Here is a 22,981-nt window from a genome sequence, read left to right as displayed (position 1 = left end):
CCATCGCGACGGGTTAGCTTGAAGGGGTTAAAGCGGACACAGGGACGCAAGAGAGTTTATACTAGTTCGGCCCCTTCGATGAAGGTAAAAGCCTACGTCTACTTGTGATGGAATTGATGGGGTTTCGATGACTAGGGAGCAAACAAGCTTCGCCTAAGTCTCGAGTTGTTGTCTGTTGTCCCTAAACCGCCGCCGGGTCGTCCCCTTATATATACGGGTGACGCCCGTCGGTTCACAGAGTCCCAATACCGGCTCATAGATGTGTCCGGTTTGGTCTTTATTTATTCCTAACTTATAATACAAGTTAAATACCAACGCCAGTTTACGGCTACAGGCCTTGAACCGACTATGGGCCTTGAGCTCTCATCTGCCTTCTTGGGCTTTAACATAATTAACTACTGATGAAGTTAACCCGGCCCAGATAGGCTGGTTTACGCCCAGTAGTAATATCCCCAACAGTCAGGATACGGTGTACTCTTGCCCCCTTCAAAATTGGCTGTTGTGGCATCCCTTCCCGCCTAGAGTTCACGGGCTGAGTACCAAGGCTAGTATAAATATAGGTTAGTCTCCACCGTAGAGAGAGATCGGATCCTGGCATCCAAGGGGAAGAAGGCCGACTCTTGAGCCCTCCCGAGGCAGTTCATCCTTGTACTAGTTCATACTCATCCTCCTCGCGAGGCAATCCACCACAAAGCAGGAGTAGGGTCTTACACCGCAAGGTGGCCTGAACCTGGGTAAATCATCGTGTTTCTTCCTTTCCTTCCCTCTTTCCTTCTTCTTCGAGCACGCGAGAGAAAAGCCGTGAGACGGTGAGCAGTGAGTGATAGCCTGGCTAAGCCTTCCGCACACACCCCAGAGTTCGAAGCTTTCTTGGGTCTACGGAGCCACGATTCCGACACAAGCTTTGCTTATTCGCGAAAAAAAGTTGCCATGTCCAGTTTTATGTTGAACTTATTAATGTACGATCCTATGAATGCTATGTGTTTATCTATGTTGTATGTTAATCTACGTTGCATGTGATTGCATGGATACGGGGGATTTGAATATGAGGGGATGGTTGCGAACAAAAACAACTGAGGAGTGGTCGGGCGCTATCCATGGATGCATCCGCAAACGTATATGGGCTCATATCAGGCAAGTGCGTTTGTAGATGCTCTTAGAAAACAAATGTGCAACTGAAGGATAAACCTCAATTTACATTCCATGAAGTAGTATGTTTGTTTTTCCGCGGAAAGCGGATTGAGTTTGTTCCAAATATGTCAATCTGCCCGGTAGTCCTACATCTATGAAGCTTCACGGAACCTTTTACATAAGCTTCCTAAACAACTCTACCCCCCCCCCCCCCTCGAATTTCAGGTGGGTGGGGCCTCTTCCCCCCCCCCTCCAATCACACCTATCCATGTGCCAGCCTACGTAAAACACGTAGCTTTACCCCCCCCCCCCCTCGATTTTCAGGTGGGTGGGGCCTCTCCCCCTCCCCCCCCCCCCCCCCCCCCCGCCCCTCCAATCACACCTATCCATGTGCCAGCCTACGTAAAACACGTAGCTTTATTTACGTGGATGTAGCATTACTCCAATCTGCCCCCCTCAAATCCCTCTTGCCCCACCCAAAATACAAATATTGCCATGCTTTTTTTGCGGGTTCAATAGTAGTTTATTCCGTAATAATAGAGTTACAATCGAGAGGCAAGAGCTCCTCAATACATGGGGGGCCACTTTCAAGCCACACAGTTGTGGCTCGCTCTGAACGACTATACCCTGCCAGACAATCTGCAACTCTATTTTGAGTTCTATGCAGCTTCTGTGAAATAAACTCTCTACCGACTATTAAAGACTTAATCTCAGCAACTAAATGGCCATAAACCGAACTAATCAAACTTGACCCGGAGAGACAAGAAAGAGCAGTCGAAGAGTCAGGTTGCACCAGAATAGGTAACTCGGTATGCTGACGGACGAGCGCCATGCCGATCATTAACACATGTATCTCCGCCTCAAGAGCCTCATTGCAGTAAACAAGAACCGATAAGCAGCAAAAACAACCGATCCATCATGTCTCCGGAGTATAAATCCTGCCGCCGCCGTTCCATCCGCCTCCATAAAAGATCCATCCGCTGAAAGAGCTAACATGTTATATGGAGGTGGTCGGCACTACAATATCTCTCCTCTGCTCCCATAAGTCATTAAACATGCATGTTTCCTTTGATCATTTCTTCCATTGCCGTGCTTTTCTCCTTAGCACATGTGCTACAAACCTACAATGGCAACCACAAGAATAATGCAATGAATGAATAGATGCACTATCATTATTTGTAAACAAAATCAAAATGCCCTATATAGCCAATCATGTAGTCACTCACAAGTCACGCGGTAGAGCTGCGGGGCCACGGCGCCGAGACGTGGGCGCTTCCTGCGCACGAAACAAGCTGTAGGCGGCGACCATCCACCGGGAAATAGGCCCCAATCCATCAAACCGGACGCGTCAGGCCCACAGAAACGGATAGAGCAGTCCTACTTCTACTAGCAGAGAGCCGAAGGCAGCGAGGGGGAAGCAGCCGCGAGGTTGGTGGTGCGGTGCCCGGTAGACCACGGCGCACGCCAACCCCGGACCCCGCCGCGCCCAGCATTTCCCCTCGCCGCGCCGCCGAGGAGTACCTCCACCCCCCGCCCCCTTGGACCGGGCGCTAGCAAGTCCGGGATGGCGAGCGGAGCCGTCGCGCCGCCGCCACCGCCGCTGGCCGGCGGGCGGCGCGGCTTCGGCGGCCGGGGAGTCCTCCTCCGCCGGCGCCTCGCCGCCACGCCGATGTGAGCACCCTTTATCCGCTTCCTATCATCCTATGTTCGCGGTCGGTTTGGTCGCCGGGTCCGTGGACTGCTTACACTGGTAGCTTTTCTTGGTCGAGGAACGAGGGATTTCGTCTTCTTACTTCTCAGTCGCTGATTGCAGCAAAGGAAGGGGCATGCCTGCTTGAATAGGGAGGAATTTAGGATCGGATTCGCGCCCTTATTTGTGGAATTGTTGTTGGCTAATTCACCAATTATTACCGGTTTATTTGCCCGCATTTTGCTAAGTTTATTCCCAAGCGAAGAAGATAAAATACTTCTCTGTTGTTCTACTAGAAATCCAAAAATGCTGCGGACTGTAGGATGATTTTTTTCGTGGATGCAGAACTGCGCAGTACTTTGAAAACATCTCATTACTTATCATGTGGTTGTGATTCTTGTGAAGGGAGATACTCGCCGTATGACTAGAACACAATTTTATCTGGATTAGGTTTCTGAATCTTGTGATTTCCTCTTGCTTTGAAAGCATAGATATGTAAAAAAGCAACGCCACACTTACATTTTATTGTATCCATGTTGTGCATTATTTTCATGCAAAATCAGTTTTCTTCTTTCAGGAAAGATGAGCCCGTGATTTCTACAACCGGCGGAAAAGAGGAAATGATTTCTCATAGTGTTAATGTTGCCAGAAAAGCATCCATCCCTGGTGTCTCATCAAACATATCCAATAGGACACCGGTGACACCAACACCTTTGCAACCACCAGAACCATCCGATCTCCGTTTCAATCGTCTTCGACCCTCGATTGAGAAAAGTGATTGCAAATACACAAGATATTTCGGTCGCTATGTTGCTCGGGAGGCTATAATGGATGAGGAATACTGGGTATTATTCTTGTTACTTGTAGAAAATATGCAATCGCTGATTTTGTGCAATAACTTAAAGTCCTCCACTTCTGAGTGACATGGTCAGCGCATGTGTTTATGATGAGTTAGTGACAATAATTAATAAGCTACCTGTCTTTTGTTTCTCATGCTAATAAGCTCAGTGCATGAGATCTATAGATACTAATATTTACATTCCAAATCATGAACCGTAACAATTTAGTTGGTGCTATGAAGTAACGAAATAAAATTTACATTACCACTATGCCTTACATCTCTTCTTACCAAGACCTTATAGATCGCCGCATGGTTGAGAGCAGAAGATCACTATGAAGATCAGTCAGGCGATCGGTTAGTATTTAAATTACAGTGTTGATGAACTTTTTGTTAGTAATATCCTTGTAACTAAAACCTATTCTACTGTTGTTTTCTCACTGCAGCTATGTTGAAAGCTTTAAAAGAAAGTTTGCATCACAGGTACGTGTGTAATCAGTTAGTCATATTTTTGGGTTACTCAGGCAATTGGGATGGTAATGATGTCGACACGTGCCCATTTCCACCAGCTGATCATTTAATAGTTGACGTTCTGCTTCACTTGTAGCCGTATATCATTCTTTTAATATATCAAATGTATCATCGTCGGTCATCTCACTGCAGGAATTTCATGCTTTAAAGAAGCAATGTGGCAGGCAGGTTGGAGAGAAGTATACCTGTTTTGTTGCGGTATGAGAGTAAAGCTGTTTGTAAGCCATTTATTAATGCATTTTTAAATCAAGCATGTTAGTTCACGAAATAGCATGTTATGCTAGTTCTGAAATATGCTTTGAGGGAATCAAGACAAGCGAAAGTGGCTACCCAACAACCTTCAAGTTAAAACTTCAGTTTCTGTTAGAGATCTTTTGTGAAAATTATTTAGGTCTACATTGTCAATCACTCTTAAAAGTTGCTTTGATGATAATTTCCTTTATTTCACGGTTAATTAACATCTCGTCTACGGTAATAATATTGCAGGTAAAGAATGATGACGTCACACGAACTGTGGTGAATAGTGTTGTTGGTACAGTAGATCTATGTGTTAGGCATCCTCTACATGGGGAGACATACCCTGCGGTATGGAAAATAGCACCAATACCTTTGTATTACTCCTATCTGTGTCTTTAGAAGTTACATTTGGAAATTATTCGCAGGAGCCTGGAAACACACCATTTTACTCTAGAATCTATCAGCCAGATCAGCCAAAATTTGGATATTTAACCAATGTTTGTGTTGCTAAGTATGCACGGCGTCAAGGGATTGCCAGCAACATGTTGTTATTGGCCATCGATGCTGCAAGACTCGATGGTAAAGCATTAGGCTTGTCTGGAATTGTAAAACCACAGATAATACTAGTTCATCTGCTGATACCTTCTCCCCTTGTTGCAGGTGCTGAAAGCATTTATATTCATGTACATAAGGATAACTTGCCAGCTCGGAGGCTCTATGATCATGTAGGATTCAAGGTATATACAATTTTCTTTTCAAAAAAAATTTGCATTCTTCCATTTAGTTATAGAGCTCTAAGTTGAATTGCTCTTATGTTGGTTATTTGTAGATGGTTGACATGGATGGTGCTCGCCAGTCATCAGATCTGTGCTTACTCTCCTTCAATTCTATGCACTAGGCTAGTTAACAGGGGATTTATTCCCATATCCTTTGTGCAGGTGAAAGTATGCCATCAGTCCTCTTGATTTAGAAAAAGCAGGACGGTGTCGGTGAATATGTTTTACCATCTTGCACATGATAAAAGCTTGTAAAGTTCAAAATCCTTGGAATCGTCTACATGGGACGACAGTACCAGTGTCCAGAATGCTGTTGATGTGTGTGTGGGCTTTTCATCTGAATGCTTCGGTTTTTTTTATTATTATTACTGTACAGTTTGTGAAGCAAGCCCATTTGATGGCTCTGGGTTCATTCTTGTGAGTCTTCAAGAAAAAATGTACATCCATGCTACTCCCTTCGTTCACTTTTTTAAGTCATTTCAGACGGCTCAAAATGGGCTGTTTTGTACATTGTCTGAAATGCCTTCAAGGTCTAATAAAAGTGAACAGAGGGAGTAACAAACATCTGTAATAAGAACTGTGATTAAGTTCCTTCGGCCATAGTTGGACCCGGCCTTTTAGTTTTTGAGTCTACAATTCTATGTTTGGCTAGTGCCGACCGAACGGGCCAACTGGGGCAAGGTGCACAGCCTGATTATAGATTAAAAACACCTGAAGATCATAAATTTTTGGTAATAATAATAATAACTTGCATGAGCCAAATCTGTAATAAGCTAAACCCTCACGACTGTAACATGATTGCTTTGCATAAAATCATTTGTTATTTATCTTTTGATCCGCTAAAATGGAAAACATGGAAAATTCAGTTATGAAAATAAAATCCCTAAATTGGAAAAAGTACAAGTTGGGGTTATATTCATGGATCATTCGCATTCATGTCATATGCATATACACATGTATATTCTGCTATTCTCTCTGGACTGTCCTTATCCAACCACTCGATGTTCTAACAAGTTCACTTCTGAAACCTTGAGTGAAACTTGAAGTCCATTTCTTTGTTTATGTTGATATATCAATATGGCTTTGAACCAAAACCTGCGGTCATCAGTTCGTGAAACCGAACAAGTTCAGACCGGATCCCGTTCCGTGCTGAAAGTTTGAGCAATGCTGGGCTCTAACAAAGGCAAACCTGGCATGGGAGTACGAATTCTTCACACTCTATGCTATGTTAGGCAAATCCAGTAGCCAAACCTCCCTACCCTAGTGATCATGCCATCATGGCTGTCACTTAAGCAACCTTACTGATTGTAAATCAGACAATCTAAAATCCAGTGATCAAAGTTACTGCATGAGCCAAATTTAGTGATCATGGATGGATTTTAGTACAAAACTAACTAAACAGTACCCTAGCGTTTGCGGCTTGTTCTGGCAGTGACAATGGTCGTTCACCGGTCTAGGGATGATTTGTACTTCTGATGAACTTTTATAATCGATCCGAATCCTTTTCATAAGAGAAGTATGGTATTGCCATCATTACACTGGTGCCTACATAGAGGGGTTCTTGAGAGACGGTTGAACCGCACCTCACAAATTGCCATGTAGTAATAAAAGTAAAGATATAATGACCATTGCAAGGTCGCTTGTTGTTCATCTCGATTCATTATAATATTTTATACAGGAACCCGCAATGGATTGTCAACGTACAACTTTGATATATAACAAGCATAAGCATCCCAACCTCAGTTTCAAGTTTTGAGATGCATCAAGTCATTTTCCCCAATGGTAGAGTAACACAGAAACAAAAATGATTGTGTATATAAAAGTATTATTGCGAGCTCCAACATGAAGAAATGCCCTGAAACCTATATGCCCCATTTGCTTCTTGCGCTCAACGAGGCAGGTCGAACAGCTCAGGCAGATGCGCATTCGTGAGCTTGGTCCTTTTAGTGATCTCTTTCTGCTTCTTCTTGGCCTTTGGCTTTGGTCGCTGGCCATGGATCTGCGCCGCTGCACGCCGCTTGGTCGTGTCGGTTGCTGGCTTGTGCCCGTTCTTCAGCAGCTCCTTCTCGATGTCAATCATGTCCCGTGGCAGCTCTATCTCCCGGTACAGCTGCTTCAAGTCGGCATCGACCTTGATCTTCGATTTGGGATCATTTGGGTACACAATGTCTTCCTGGGAGTCCATGCTTGACAGCCACCACACATCACCAGAGGCTTTGAGAGCCTATAAGCAGAAAACGAGATTTCAGCTATATACATCAGACTTCAGGGCTGAATTCCTGGTTTGCTCACACGGTCACACCATTGCGATAAAGAGCAAAAGCTACAAGTAACACCAATACTTAACACTGATCAGTAAGCGATCTGCCTAGTTTCAGTATATTGGAACTAACTAATCGTGCTTTGCAGCTCTATTTATCTGCAGAAAAGAATCACCACTATGGTACTGCAAGTAATTTCACTGATTCATTATGGTTGTGTTCCATCAGACACCAAGAAACACTGTTTCCAAGCAAATAAATTGGCTGTCATGGGACACATCAACTTCATGTATTCCTCGCTGATTCAAGCTAACTAAATATCGAATTTTAGTGCTTAGCCCAAGGGCTGTGCTGTTGTGTACAATCCATCAACTTCAATTATTTACTAGCAGTGAAGTAATCAACCATTGAAATATTCCAATAACCACTAGAAGTGCACACAAAGGCAACAACTAACATTAAATTTTAACCTCCATAGAAGCTCGAGACCCTGTTAATTGTTCCAAGAAAAGGTGGCTTTGCGCATTATGCGATAATAAGAATTTTGGAACATAACCAGTGGAAGCCTAGCTAACTGTACTTTACATATACGTAAACAAAAACAAGGATCGCTAAAAGATCACAACATTAAAGTCTTGAACCTCTGTACATAAGACTACTTGGTTTCTGAATACAGATACAGTTAGTTCAACCATCAAACTAGTGCACAGCATGCAAAATAATGTAGCACCTACCAGATTTCTCAAAATCTTAAACCAAGAACAATATAGTCACCTGTAGATCATCCAATACGGTTGGATATGAATCCTTGACCTCCACAACAGGAAGACCCTCAGGAAACCTTCTGATCAAATGAAGCAATTGATCTTTCCCCTTCAAATCATGCTTGGACTGCATAATTTCAAAAGGCGGGTCAATATGCAACCTAATATGAGAAAGACGAAGTCTTTCACAAAGGAAAATAACTATCTCATTTATCAATGTGTAACAAAATAATCCTCGATGCAATTACCTTGTAAGAGAAACGCTTCCCATCAAATTGTACTTTGGGATTGTTCGTCAGACTATCAAAGACTGCCTTGTTACTATTAATTGCAACATATGTTGCTTCATTTATTTGCTCTGCTGTATAAGCAAGTCTTGTCTGCAGGTTCACAAGAAAAGAGGGGTATTATTTTACACAGAACACATTATAACATATATTTCAGGACAAAAAATTGTAAGAGAACGTTCTTTTTGTTACTGTACTACAAAGTCTTTCATTAAGGTAATAAGTTGAAAAGACATCATGAATTAAATATGTGAAATAAGGTGCAGAATCGTTTTTCAGACTTGAATAAACATCTCTATTTTTGCGTTAGGACCACCAGTATCTGATAATTGAGAGTGCAATTGTATATTATTTGTCACTAAAAGCAACAGTAATATCATATGACATCACTGTTCTGGTCGTTTTATCATTACCCAGAGATAATTAGCACCGTACATTTTTCTCTAACCCAAAGACATCATAAGCAACAGTGAAACCTATCCAACAAATCACCTGTTGTCCTATAAGGCTCAGAACAACTTGCTCTGCATGGTATTAATACTACTAGCTATTTTGCAAGGCAAAACAGAAAACAGAGAAACGTATCGCACTATGCATGGGGTGGAATAATGGACGACGAGGTAATCCCATCAAGTTGAACTTTTGGCAAGTTACCTTGTAAAGCAGTTCAATAACTAATTTGATCTGTGCTCCAACAGGAGACTTCCTCACTGAATTGATGTGTTGAAGCCTTTCAGTATCATTTGAGAATTTAATAGCCTGTATCTGTTTTGCTGGAGCTGACGGGGCATTTGCTGGTCTAGACCTTGGAGCATTGTGGGACTTTGTGGTTGAAGCTTGGGTTGCAGCAATGCTGGATAGAGTTGTCTGGCATCTCTCCTGCTGTTGTTTAAATTTGCTGAGGCGTTCATTAAGAGCCATCTGGACCAAAGATTGGCAATGCAAGATTAATGACATGGCACCCAACAACATAAACAGTCACATGGAACAGGACACCTGACTATCTGCTTGGTATGAGCAAAACCAAAATAAAAGAAATGCATAAATTACACTGCATGTTGAACCAGGCAGATTATTACCACATTGGCTTCAACTTTGATATTTTCTAAAGAAATAATGATCATAAATTGATTAGGAGTAGTACGTTTAAGGTGATCCTAATTACGCAATACCTTTACGTACAATCAGATAGATATAACCAAACATATCATATGTTTCTTTTCTGCATCATGTTTCCACTTTGCATTCAGTGTGTCCTTATGAATTGACATTGGCATTCCAACAAGCTTTCCTACAACTCATGAGTTAAACCAGTTATGCTGTATTCACCTTTGTTCATCCAACTTAAGTGCTGAACCCACTTAAAACTTGGATTTTGTAGCGTAATGGATTACTTTCTTGCCTGACTCTAGTGAGGAACGGTTTAAATCCCATGTCGTTGTGGTTGAGGAAGTGATACTAAAACACAGGAATTATGTTCAGATCACATGTGTTATGAGCCCTCTATCTAACATAGTGAGGTATCAGTTCTACTCAAGCAATCCACAAAAATCAGCCTCTGATGTTGGATTAAGTGAGGACGCATGTGTACATCATTTCACTGTATACTCAGCATCAAATTCGGGTGCAAAATATCCAGAAAACACATTAGCAGACTAATGAATGGGTCTGTATGGCATCAACCCAAATCCAACTTCACAATTCGAGACATTTCGCAAAAAAAAAAAAAACGCAGCTAACAAAGGGGGGCGATCACTCGTTCCATCAAGATTCAATCCCGATAAGATCCTACTAAACCGCGTCCAAGATTCTCCGATCCCGATCACGATTCAGTCTATGAAACCAAATCTCAACCCGGGGAAAGCAATCTAATTGGGTCAAATCAATCAACGGAGAACTGATGGACGCGGGGGGGTCTGGGGAGTAGGGAACCCGTACTAGATCCGCGGCGGCGGGGCCGATCCGGCAAGCTCGAAGCGCCCTTCGGCGAGATGCCGGCGGCTGAGCGGCGGAGGGGCCCGGCGGCGATGCGGGGGGGGGGGGGGGGGGGGGGGGGGGAGACGGACGCTGCTGCCTCGCTTCCTGGCTCGCCTAATATCTCTCTTGTGCTAGCGCTGCGGCTGGAAACGTACGTCACCGTATATGAGGACCGGAATGATGTGAGTGGTGGGCTCACATGGGCCTAAATGGGCTAAAGAGGAGGATGTTTCTCGGACGCGCGGCTGCCGAGCGACCGCGGGCCCATGGGCCCGTGGTGGATGAGAGAGATGGCCGATGGCGACGGTGGACTGGCTCCTTCTCGATACCTCACGGTCATGAGACACACTCAGGCCCTGTTTGATAGCTCTGCATTTTCTATGTATTTGAAGAATACTACAGTTTTTTCAAACACCATGGTTTTAATTACAGTGAGCTGTTTGGTTTTCATAAAAAACTGTAGTTTTAATACTATAGTATTTCTCAAAACACAGTATTTCCTCTGTTTTAAAAAAAAAAACCCGAATCTCTTTTTTTTTAAAACTGAACAGGCAAGAAACTAGGCCCGTCTTGTTCTTCTTCCTCGTTTGCTTCCAAGCCGTAGCTGGAGATAGTCTCGCCGCTGCTTCTTCGTTCGCTTCCAAGCCACCTCCTTTCTTACTTGATGCATCACGTGTCATGCTGGTCATATGTTTGAAGTAATGCTTGGGAGGAGCTTGACCGCACGGTTCCAGTTTATGCGCACCTCCACGTGGTGCGCCCGTCTGCTACGCCGTGTTGCGGGCTGTTAGATCCTAGCTCCAGGCGCAGCTCCGGATGCCCCTTGACAGCAACCCGGAAGAGTGCCAATGAGTTCATGAGGTGACACAAGTCGTGTTGTGGTAGTTCGATTGCCTCCTCTTTGGTAAGCTACAGGCCCAACTATGGGCATACTCGTTGCAGTTTGGTAGTGGCCTTTGTGCATGGCCATTCAAAATTTGTGCATGTGGGGTGGCCTTTGTGCATGGCCGTTGAGTTTGTAACAACTGGATAGCTAAGGAGAAAACGGCTAGCTAGCTAGCCAATTTACGTGGATATATGCAACACCAGCCAAACAGTCCAAGTATTCTCAATACTTCAAAATACTGTGATTTTTTTTAATCCGTGAACATTTTTTGATATTGTGAACAATTCTAGAAATTTATATGTTTTAAATCTGCTATTTTTACGAAATAATTATATTTTTTAAGTTCATATTATTATTTTTTAAATTAGCGACCATTGTTTTCAATTTGGATTTCTCCTTTTTGAAATTCGTGAATATTTTTTACATGAATTTTCTTTGAAATTCGCACATTTTTAGAATTTGCACTTATTTTTTATATTTGAAAAATTTTAAATTTCGTGGACATTTTGTGATCCAGGGAACATTTTTTGAAATCCAGAACTTACTTTGAAATTTGTGAAGATTTTCCGAAAATTCAATATTTTTAAAAATTTATTTTTTATATATATTCAGAAACATTTCTTTCAGTCTAGGACCAATTTTCGAAATTTGTGAACAATTTCTTAGTGCATATTCCTTGAAATACTTGTTCATTTTTAGAATTTGCAAACATTTTTTGAAATTTGATACTTTTTATATTTGTGGATATTTTTTTGAATCTATGATTTTTTTTGAAATACTGAACCTCTTTTGAAATTCATGAAGATTTTTTTATAAATTCATTAATATTTTTAGGGATAAATATATGTTTTGTCCCTCAATTATATCCAAAGTATACAAATGGTCCCTCAACTTCAAAATGAGTAAAACGTAGTCCCTGAACTTTTCAAACCGGATAACTTTAGTCCCTGATACTGCTTTAGGTGGTTTTACTGATGACATGGCATGGTTTTGACTATTTCGGATGGTTTCGTAAATACCGCGCAGTCCACCGTCTGCTGTAGCATGCACATGGCCGCGTGATAGGCCGGCGACGTGCTTCTTCTGCTATGCTACCAAGGTGACTTGGCTTTGCTCGGCTCCCTGCTGCCTTCGACGCCGACGAAGGTGCCAACTCCGTATGGGCTGCCACCCTTGAGTCCTTGACCACGTCCATGGCGAAAATGCGAGCACCATGCATGTACTCTACCTGCGAACAACATGTCGTGGTGCGTCACCTGTGTCCCGGCCATGAGAGTCGTGGTCTCCTAGCCTAGCTACCACCCTATGTGCCCGTAACACATACATTTCGTCAAATAACTCACATGATCTATATGCTGTCCCCAATGACGACGGGCGGCTGGTAGCTACGCCAGGGTGATTGTGCTGCTATAGACAGGCGAGCATGCTGGGGCGGATGACCGGAAGCCGACACAGGCGCAACTGCATGTGCATATCGGCGATGGTGGCGACTGAGTGAATATCGCGTTCGATGGTTGTCCGGGCAGCACGACGCGAGCTCGGTATATGCGGCAACCAGGCGGAGTGCAGATCGATCAGCAAGCACGGACGCAGGTACACTTCGGGTGATAATGGTGGACTGGTGGTGCGACGGCTACAGCCAGCTGGGCATGGCAGCTCGGTGTGGTCAAAGGGAGCTCGTGCGGAGTAGTAGCAGACTGCAGCTGGCGAACATGGTTTCCAGTGTTCTCATCTGTGACCGGAAGCCTCCACTTCATCAATGAAACCACCCGAATAAATCAAAACCATGCCACGCCAACCGTAAAACCACCCAAAACGGTATCAGGTACTAAAGTTATCCGGTTTAAGAAGTTGAGGACCAAGCTTTGCTGGTTTTGAAGTTGAGGGACGATTTCTACACTTTCAATATAGTTGAGGGACGAAAAACATACTTATCCCATATTTTTATATTTAAAATATATTTTTTGTGCGAATTTTTGAAGTTACGAATATCTTTTGGAAATACGAAACATATATTGATACCCTAAACATTTCTTGATTTTTTTAGATTTAAAAAAATCATGAACAATTTTGAAGTTAAAAAGGCACAAAAAGGATAAACTGAGAAAATGCCCGTGCCCTCGCACTAGGCATGCCCAAGTGCACCAGAGGGTGGGATTTTGTGGTTTCATGTATTTTCTCAAATAAAAACTTATTTCGGTCGAAATGGTGGTGCTTGATCGGATCATCGCTCAGGCGTCATGGTCTCGCTGGTTTTTTCCCACTTGTTGGGGTTTAACTTTCTCTCGTTGTCTCACGGTGTTGAGTCCCTTCTCCTCTTATCTTCAGCCGCAGTCAACATTGTTTTCGTACGGCCAAATCCAGGGGCCTTGGTTGGACCTTTCTGGTATCTTTTACCTCACCCACTAGCGCTATATCGATATAGGGTTTGGCATGGTGTCTTCTTCGACGTTGGATGGAGCAGACTAGGGGGCGCCTTTCTTTGGAACTATCGTGGGGTGGGCAACCTCTTGACAGTGCGAGAGCTTCGTGAACTAACGAGGCAATTTGCCCTGGGAGTGTTGTGCATATTGGAGACACTGATTGAGAAAATATGTGTCAAAAATTTAGCAGCAACATTACGATTTAATAAAAATTTCGTCGTTAGTAATTTCGGAAGAAGTGATGGAATTGTTTATTTTTTGGAATATATAAATAGTGTTAGTTGTTTCTGGTTGTTCACGGTATCGTATTGATGCTCATGTGAATGCTCAAGGTTATGTTAGTTGTTTCGGGTAGCTCACAATATCGTATTGATGCTCATGTGAATGCTCTTTTGTTTGCAGGAATCATGTGGACTGCAAGAATTAATCTAGGGCGCATTATCGATCATCTGAGGACTAGATAATTACATGAGGCATGATAGTGTAATTTGTTAACGTGGTTCATCTTAGGGAATCGATGCCTTAGTTAACCGCTAAGCTTGTTTAGCAAGCATTGCTAGGATTGATGGTTGGCAGAGTTCCTACCCCTACGAAAACTTCGTGAGCATAGTATCAATGGTTGGCAGAGTTCTCTTGGTAGGAGGAAACATGACATAGAGAACGTGGGTATAGCATGTGCGACTGACTTGATCAAAACCTCATTACCGCCGGCTGCTAGGCACTTTTGAATCCATTTGCTCGAATACACATGTCCTCACACAACACAGTGTTCACTTATGGGCCAGGCCAAATAGACGCATTGTGTTACGAACCTTCTCACATGATTTAGGGTAGGTTCTAGAAGATCATGCCGGTTTTTTCTTACCCTTTTTTCTATTTTTCTATCTTGTTGGGTCTTTATTTTTTCCTTTTTCATTCTATTTTTCTCAAATTTGTGAACATTACTTAGACTTCCAAAATATTTTTATAATTTGCGATCATTTTCTAAATTTCCTAAATTTTTATATATATGTGAACTTTTAAAAAAATATGAACTTTTTAAAATCCTTTTTTTTATTTCACTAAGTAATTCAAAAACTCAAAAGAAAAATGCTAACAGCATAACAGAGCCAAGCAGCCATCATCCAGAAAATGCCCAATGCCTGTTTAGGTGTATTTTTCCGTGAAAAGCGTAAATAGGAGCATCCAGCAAACATTTTGCAACCATTTGGTATAAAACGCACAACCTCACGAAGCGATGTCTCCCAATGGACAGGACCAACTAGACGCACTTTACGAGCCTTCCCACATGGTTTTTGGAAGATTCCATCTTATTTTTATTTTATTTTTCCTATCATTGTTTTAGTGTTTATCTTTTTGTGATCATTTTTACAATGCACTAATAATTTTTGAGATCCGTGAACATTTTTTAAATTTGTGAACATTATTTAAAACTCATGAACATTTTCAAGTTAACGAACAATCTTAAAATTCACAAATACTTTTTAATTTGATGAACATTTTTTAAAATTTTTAATAAAAATTATTTTAGATACTTGAGTACTCCCTCCGATCTATACTATTGCTCGCTGATTCATAAATAATGTTCATCAATTCACAAATAGTTTAGGGTAGGTTCTAGAAGATCATGCCGGTTTTTTCTTACCCTTTTTTCTATTTTCTATCTTGTTGGGTCTTTATTTTTTCCTTTTTCATTCTATTTTTCTCAAATTTGTGAACATTACTTAGACTTCCAAAATATTTTTATAATTTGCGATCATTTTCTAAATTTCCTAAATATTTATATATATATGTAAACTTTTAAAAAAATATGAATTTTTTAAAATCTTTTTTTATTTCACTAAGTTATTCAAAAACTCAAAATAAAAATGATAACAGCATAACAGAGCCAAGCAGCCATCATCAAGAAAATGCCCAATGCCTGCTTAGGTGTATTTTTCCGTGAAAAGCGTAAATAGGAGCATCCAGCAAACATTTTGCAACCATTTGGTATAAAACGCACAACCTCATGAAGCGATGTCTCCCAATGGACAGGACCAACTAGACGCACTTTATGAGCCTTCCCACATGGTTTTTGGAAGATTCCATCTTATTTTTATTTTACTTTTCCTCTCATTTTTTTAGTGTTTCTTTTTTTGTGAACATTTTTACAATGCCCTAATATTTTTTTAGATCCGTGAACATTATTTAAAACTCATGAATATTTTCAAGTTAATGAACAATTTTAAAATTCACAAATACTTTTAAATTTGGTGAACATTTTTTAAATTTTTTAATGAAAATTATTTTAGATACTTGAGCACTCCCTCCGATCCATACTATTGCTCGCTGATTCATAAATACTTGAATGCTTGAGTGGTTTTTCTATTTCAGGAACTTTTAAAACAATTTGCTACTTTTTAAATTAACAGTTGAACAATGCTTAGTTTCACTATCCAGTTTCAAAACCAAAAAAAAATCCACTAGCAGCATAGCAGAGCCGAGGTAAAAAGCAGAGCAATGAGCAAGCGAGCGAGCGCCCACTGCAAGTTTTAGGGGCATCTTGCAGCTGCTAGTCTAGGACGACGGCCTGGACCTAGGGTTGTTGCCTTCGTCCGATGGCGCTCCACGGTGGCCAGGCCTTGGAAACTGAGAGGGTGTTTGTTTCCAGAGACTTATTGGTCTAGGGACTTAAATAAGTTCCTATAAGTCCCATCTAAACCAAACAGGAGGGATTTATAGGGACTTAAAGTGGGCATTTGGGACTTATGAAATAAGACTCTCAAGGGAGACTTATAGAGACTTATAGTTGTAATATGGTCTTATAGAGACTTATAAGTCCCAGGAAGGTAGGAACTTTTTAGGGACTTGGGACTTATAAATTGGAACTAAAAAAAAGTTCTAGGACTTATAAACCAAATAGGGCCTCAATTGTAGTAGGTCCGGAACAAAAATCATCCAGTCACACCTGCGTCAAACAAATTGTCAAAGGAGGGAGGAAAAACGAAAGCGATACGAAAATCCAACCGTCCGCGCACATTTTGATGCGAAGGTATGATGCTGCTCTGCTCTCCGCTCTGGGTTTCTTGGATCTGCTGCATCCATCCTCGGATTCTTTTTGTTTCTCGGAGTTCGTACGCTATCTGAACCTTTGGGCACATGATGCTCACATTCTCACTGCACGCACACAGCAAGAAGAGAAGAGAAGAGAACAGACCAGCACGCATGCCGCGATCATTGGCGGCGATCTGTAAAGAGGAGCAGGCTTCTTCCTTCGTGCGAACAAGAGGACTTCCAGTTCAGCATATTTGCAGCACCGGCATGATATGATATCGGTTGCTGGAAAGTTACTCCAAGCTCCAAGAGCCTCAGCCCGTCGGACGCCATTAACAAAATCAGAAGATAATGAAAAGCTAACGTGCTATAGGTTTTGAGGAACGACGGATCAGGAAGGCCGATCGCAGTGGAGCCGACCGTGCTCGGTCATATCCGTCCATAGCAGCTGGTGCGTTACGTTTCGAGCGTCGCCATGGCGCAGGCGATGCATGGGGCATGGCTGCATCCACCCGGAAAGCAGAAAGAGAAAGGGGAAAAGGGAGGCCCAACCGAAAGAGATCCAAAGAGGCAAAAGGGGACCGAGGGAGACGACGGCGGCATGCCATGCCATGGCGGCACGCCGTGCCAGTGCGTGCAACAGGGACCGAGGGGGCGCATCGCATGCCGCTTCTTTTGAGCCTGCTTCTTGTAAAACAAAGTATTTTGGAAAACTGCTCGACACCTTAAACGGGGTGTGGCTATCTCATTATATAGAGGTATCAAGAGGTACAATACAATGTTACAATATTTATACAGAGACTACGTATATATATATACAGTCTAACACCCTCCCTCAATCTTAAGTATGGCCTGAAGTACAAAGCAAGTTAAGATTGCGCCTACAGCCTACAAACTGTGGTTGTGGAAGAGGCTTCGTGAAGATGTCAGCAAGTTGATCCTTTGATGAGATAAACTTGATACAAAGTAGCTTCTGTGCAACACGTTCCCGAACAAAATGATAGTCAACCTCAATGTGCTTCGTCCAAGCATGAAACACCGGATTAGGTGAAAGATATGTTGCACCGATGTTGTCACACCATAAAACTGGAGGACGAGCTGAAGAGACTCGCAATTCTCTCAACAGAGACTGTACCCATATGATCTCAGCAGTCGCATCAGCAACTGCTTTATACTCAGCTTCAGTACTACTGCGAGACACTGTGGCCTGCTTACGAGCATTCCAGGCGATCAAGTTAGAACCCAGAAATACCGCATATCCCCCCATGGATCGCCTGTCATCAGGGCTACCAGCCCAATCTGCATCGGAAAAAGCTGAGAGCTCACACGACGGTGCAGGCTGAAGAAGCAAACCATAGGAGGCAGAAAGGCAGATGTAACGCAAAATACGCTTCACAGCTAACCAATGGGATGTCCTGGGTGCATGAAGAAACTGACACACACAGTTGACTGCATAGGAGATATCAGGCCTGGTAATAGTAAGGTATTGCAGACCACCAACGAGACTGCGATACTCAGTAGCGTCATCAGGTGAGAGAGTCTCCATCAAGAGCGGACAACCGATCAGTAGCAGACATCGGAGTGACAGCAGGTTTGCATTTCAGCATGCCAGCACGACGCAACAAGTCCAAGGAGTACTTCTTCTGTGTAAGAGTCAGACCAGCAGAAGAGCGTAAAACCTCCATACCAAGGAAAAAATGCAAAGCACCTAAATCCTTGACAACAAAGTCAGCACCAAGTGCAACCACAAGACGATCAGCAGCAGAATCAGAGGAACTGATGAGAATGATATCGTCAACATAAACCAGGAGATACATCGTAACCTCAGGACGCTGAAGAAGAAACAGCGAAGTGTCTGCAGTGGAGGGAGTAAACCCAAGAGCCCGAAGAACAGAGCCAAGGCGGGCATGCCATGCACGAGGAGCCTGTTTCAGTACATACAGTGCCTTAACCAGACGACAGAGATGACGAGGACGTGCAGGATCAACAAAACCAGGGGGCTGACGCATATAAACCTCCTCCTCTAGAATGCCATGTAGGAAAGCGTTCTGCACATCAAGCTGACGAAGGAACCATCCACGAGTAACAGCAAGAGACAGGAGCAAGCGAATGGTAGTAGGCTTGATGACTAGACTGAACGTGTCTTCATAATCAAGACCATACCTCTGTTTGAAGCCCTTTGCAACAAGTCGTGCCTTGTAGCGTCCTATGGAACCATCCACATGTCTCTTAACTTTAAAAACCCACTTGGAATCAATAACATTGACGCCAGATACTGGAGGAACCAGCTGCCAAGTGTCATTTCTTTGGAGAGCCTGAAACTCCTGTTCCATAGCAACACGCCAGTGAGGAATACTCATTGCAGCCTGGAAGTGACGAGGTTCTGTAGTGGGATCAGCAGCAGTCTGGGCCATGCACGCAGCAAGCCATGCTACAGTCCCATCCTTGCGTTCCTTCGGACAAAAAATGCCAGATTGACTTCGTGTGCGAGGACGAAGGGGGACCACAGGCTGTGCCGGCATTGCTGATGCAACAGGTGACAGAGACGAAGCAGTTGCATCAGAGGAGCTCGCGCCAGAGCTCCCTGGCGACGGCGATCCGGGCGAAGCCAGCCCACTAGAGGCCGAAGCGGGGCTGACCGGATCCAGCGCAGAGCCAGCCGAAGCAACAGCCGGCCTAGGCGAGGCCAGCACCGGGCCAGACAAGGCCGGCAGCAGGTCGGGCGAGACCAGCGCCCGTGGGCCGGGCGAGGCATCAGCCATCGAGCCAGGCGAGGCCAGCACCCGCGGGCCAGGCGAGACCAGTGCCTGCATGGCAGCCTCCACTGGCGGTGTAGGAGCGGGTACGCGGGTCTCACCCGACATGCATGGCGCATGCACATCATCGGGAGTCGCCGCATCTGGTTCATGTTCATCAAGAAGCTCAAGGCGAGCGCCACGTCCAATACCTGCAGCATGATTAGGAAGCAACGCAGGGGCATATGCAACATCCACAAATTGATCAGGCAAAGGTACGGACATGTGCACCGGTGGTGAGGGAGTGGTAGAGTCTGTCTGGAGTGCACGAAAAGGAAACACGTTTTCATCAAATACAACGTCACGAGAGATGTAGACGTGATTGGTAGGAACATGAAGGCACTTGTACCCTTTGTGGAGGGAACTATACCCAAGAAAGACGCACTTCTTAGACCGAAACTCTAGCTTACGCTTGTTGTATGGACGGAGATGAGGCCAACACGCACACCCGAACACTTTGAAAAAAGTGTAGTCTGGAATTTCATTAAGCAAGAGTTCAAGCGGGGTTTGCATTTTCATAAGTCGTGAGGGAAGCCTATTTATGAGAAAACAAGCTGTGGAGAAAGCATCACTCCAAAAGCGAAACAGAACAGATGCATGAGCTAACAGGGGTAAGCCAGTTTCAACAAGATGACGATGCTTACGTTCGGCAGTTCCATTCTGCTGATGTGTATGTGGACAAGACACATGATGCGAAATCCCAAATTTGCTAAAAAAAGAGTTGAGGTTGTGGTATTCACCCCCCCCCACCAGTCAGATTGAACATGGATGATTTTCTGCTTAAGGAGACGCTCAACGTGTGCTTGAAACTGGATAAAAACATTGAACACATCAGACTTGCGCTTAATAAGATACAGCCAAGTAAACCGACTATAAGCATCAATAAAACTGACATAATAATTGTGGCCACTAACAGACGTCTGGGCATGACCCCATACATCAGAAAACACAAGCTCAAGGGGATGTTTCACAACACGACTAGACTCTGAAAATGGAAGTTGATGACTCTTGCCCTGCTGATAGGCATCACAAATAGTCTCAGCAGATTTATTGGACACAACTGGTAGTTCATGACGATGCAACACATGACGAACTATAGGAGCCGCAGGATGACCAAGGCGCGCATGCTAGTGCATAGGCGACACACAAACACCACTGAAAGCCTGCGGAGAAAACTGCATGGGAGATGTGCATGGTGCATCAAGTGCATACAGGCCATGACGAAGATGACCGCTAAGCAGAACGGCCCTCGTGTCCCGATCCTTGATAAAGAAACGAAAAGGATGAAACTCAGCAAGGACATTATTATCACGAGTAAGTTGAGGAATGGACAACAAACTACGTGTAGCAGAGGGTACTCTAAGGACATTGGAAAGATGCAATGTACGAAAATTGTGTGTGAGGAGAGAAGCCTGACCAACATGGAAGATGCGCATACCTGCTCCACTGGCGGTGTGGACCTGATCATGACCACGATATGGCTCCTGAGTAGACAACTTGCCCATCTCGCCGGTGAGGTGGTTGGTAGCTCCGGTGTCCATATACCACGTGGGATCAATGGAATAGGACGGAGTGCGACCGTGCTCATGACTCATCACCGCGGCTGCGGCCTGCTTATCATTCCCTTTGCCATTGTTGCCCAGACCCAGGAAGTCTTGCTTGTAGGGACAATGACAGCGGGAAGCAATATGGCGCTCAATGCCACACAGCTGACAGGCCTGCTGAGCGCCACAGCATGGACAGCAGGCAACCGGCCGGTTACCGCCGGTGATGGTCGGCGCGTTGCCCCGCGAGGCATGCTGTGAGGAGGGCGCCGTTTTGCCACCGGATGATGACGACTTCGGAGGTTTACCGCGAGTCGCGGCGTTGGCGGAGACGAAGCCGGGGGAGACACGACGCGCCTTGATGCGCTGCTCACGGCTGAGGAGTCGTGCATAAAGCTCACGAGGGGGAAGTGGATCATCACGGCCATGAACGTTCTCAATGAGATTGTCATAATCATCATCGAGCCCGTTAAGCACGAAGGTAGTGAACTCCTCATCCTGCAGTTTCTGGCCAACGGAGGCCAGCGTGTCGGCAAGACCGGTCATCTTGTTGAAGTAGTCGGTGATGCTGAGGTCACCAAGCTTGGTCTCTCCCAGCTCGGTGCGTATGGTGTTGGAAATATGCCCTAGAGGCAATAATAAAATGATTATTATATTTCCTTGTTCATGATAATTGTCTATTATTCATGCTATAATTGTATTATCCGGAAATCGTAATACATGTGTGAATACATAGACCACAATGTGTCCCTAGTGAGCCTCTAGTTGACTAGCTCGTTGATCAACAGATAGTCATGGTTTCCTGGCTATGGACATGGGGATGTCATTGATAACGGGATCACATCATTAGGAGAATGATGTGATGGACAAGACCCAATCCTAAACATAGTACAAGATCGTATAGTTCGTTTGCTAGAGTTTTTCCAATGTCAAGTATCTTTTCCTTAGACCATGAGATCGTGTAACTCCCGGATACCGTAGGAGTGCTCTGGGTGTACCAAACGTCACAACGTAACTGGGTGACTATAAAGGTATACTACGGGTATCTCCGAAAGTGTCTGTTGGGTTGACATGGATCAAGACTGGGATTTGTCACTCCGTATGACGGAGAGGTATCTCTGGGCCCACTCGGTAATGCATCATCATAATGAGCTCAAAGTGACCAAGTGTCTGGTCACGGGATCATGCATTACGGTACGAGTAAAGTGACTTGCCGGTAACGAGATTGAACGAGGTATTGGGATACCGACGATCGAATCTCGGGCAAGTAACGTACCGATTGACAAAGGGAATTGTATACGGGGTTGCTTGAATCCTCGACATCGTGGTTCATCCGATGAGATCATCGAGGAGCATGTGGGAGCCAACATGGGTATCCAGATCCCGCTGTTGGTTATTGACCGGAGAGCCGTCTCGGTCATGTCTACATGTCTCCCGAACCCGTAGGGTCTACACACTTAAGGTTCGGTGACGCTAGGGTTGTAGAGATATGAATATGCAGTAACCCGAAAGTTGTTCGGAGTCCCGGATGAGATCCTGGACGTCACGAGGAGTTCCGGAATGATCCGGAGGTGAAGAATTATATATAAGAAGTGAAGTTTCGGCCATCGGGAGAGTTTCGGGGGTCACCGGTATTGTACTGGGACCACCGGAAGGGTTCCGGGGTCCACCGGGTGGGGCCACCCATCCTGCGCCCCCCTTGGCCCATCCCATGCGCCTAGGGTTGGGAACCCTAGGGTGGGGGGCGCACCACCTGGCTTGGGGGGCACTCCACCCCTTGGCCGCCGCCCCCCTAGGAGATCCCATCT

The 22,981-nt window shown here is 44.2% G+C and overlaps 2 protein-coding genes across 3 annotated transcripts; one reads left to right on the top strand and one right to left on the bottom strand.

The window, feature by feature from the left end:
• Positions 1 to 2,453: 2,453 nt before the first annotated feature.
• Positions 2,454 to 5,615, top strand: LOC125552807 (Acyl-CoA N-acyltransferases (NAT) superfamily protein). 2 transcript variants are annotated; one of them, XM_048716493.2, is made up of 9 exons: positions 2,454 to 2,802; positions 3,385 to 3,666; positions 3,964 to 4,016; positions 4,106 to 4,142; positions 4,323 to 4,388; positions 4,677 to 4,775; positions 4,853 to 5,006; positions 5,088 to 5,164; positions 5,257 to 5,615. In XM_048716493.2, the coding sequence occupies exons 2-9, from the start codon at positions 3,442 to 3,444 to the stop codon at positions 5,323 to 5,325; spliced, it is 780 nt and encodes a 259-aa protein (XP_048572450.2). In that variant the 5' UTR covers positions 2,454 to 2,802; positions 3,385 to 3,441; the 3' UTR covers positions 5,326 to 5,615. The 2 variants fall into 2 exon arrangements, with proteins under 2 accessions (XP_048572450.2, XP_048572449.2); XM_048716492.2 differs by having other exon boundaries at positions 2,455 to 2,802; positions 3,399 to 3,666.
• Positions 5,616 to 6,814: 1,199 nt separating this feature from the next.
• LOC125552808 (transcription initiation factor IIE subunit beta) lies at positions 6,815 to 10,597 on the bottom strand. Its single transcript, XM_048716494.2, has 5 exons — positions 10,454 to 10,597; positions 9,170 to 9,436; positions 8,477 to 8,608; positions 8,239 to 8,355; positions 6,815 to 7,427 (listed from the first exon to the last, which is right to left on the bottom strand). The coding sequence occupies exons 2-5, from the start codon at positions 9,434 to 9,436 to the stop codon at positions 7,092 to 7,094; spliced, it is 852 nt and encodes a 283-aa protein (XP_048572451.1). The 5' UTR covers positions 10,454 to 10,597; the 3' UTR covers positions 6,815 to 7,091.
• Between the last annotated feature and the right edge of the window lie 12,384 nt (positions 10,598 to 22,981).

The sequence above is a fragment of the Triticum urartu genome, chromosome 4A, assembly GCF_056163025.1.
Source record: "Triticum urartu cultivar PI428250 chromosome 4A, HENAU_Tu73, whole genome shotgun sequence".
NCBI lineage: Eukaryota > Viridiplantae > Streptophyta > Magnoliopsida > Poales > Poaceae > Triticum > Triticum urartu.
This window is presented reverse-complemented; position numbering and strand designations above follow the sequence as displayed.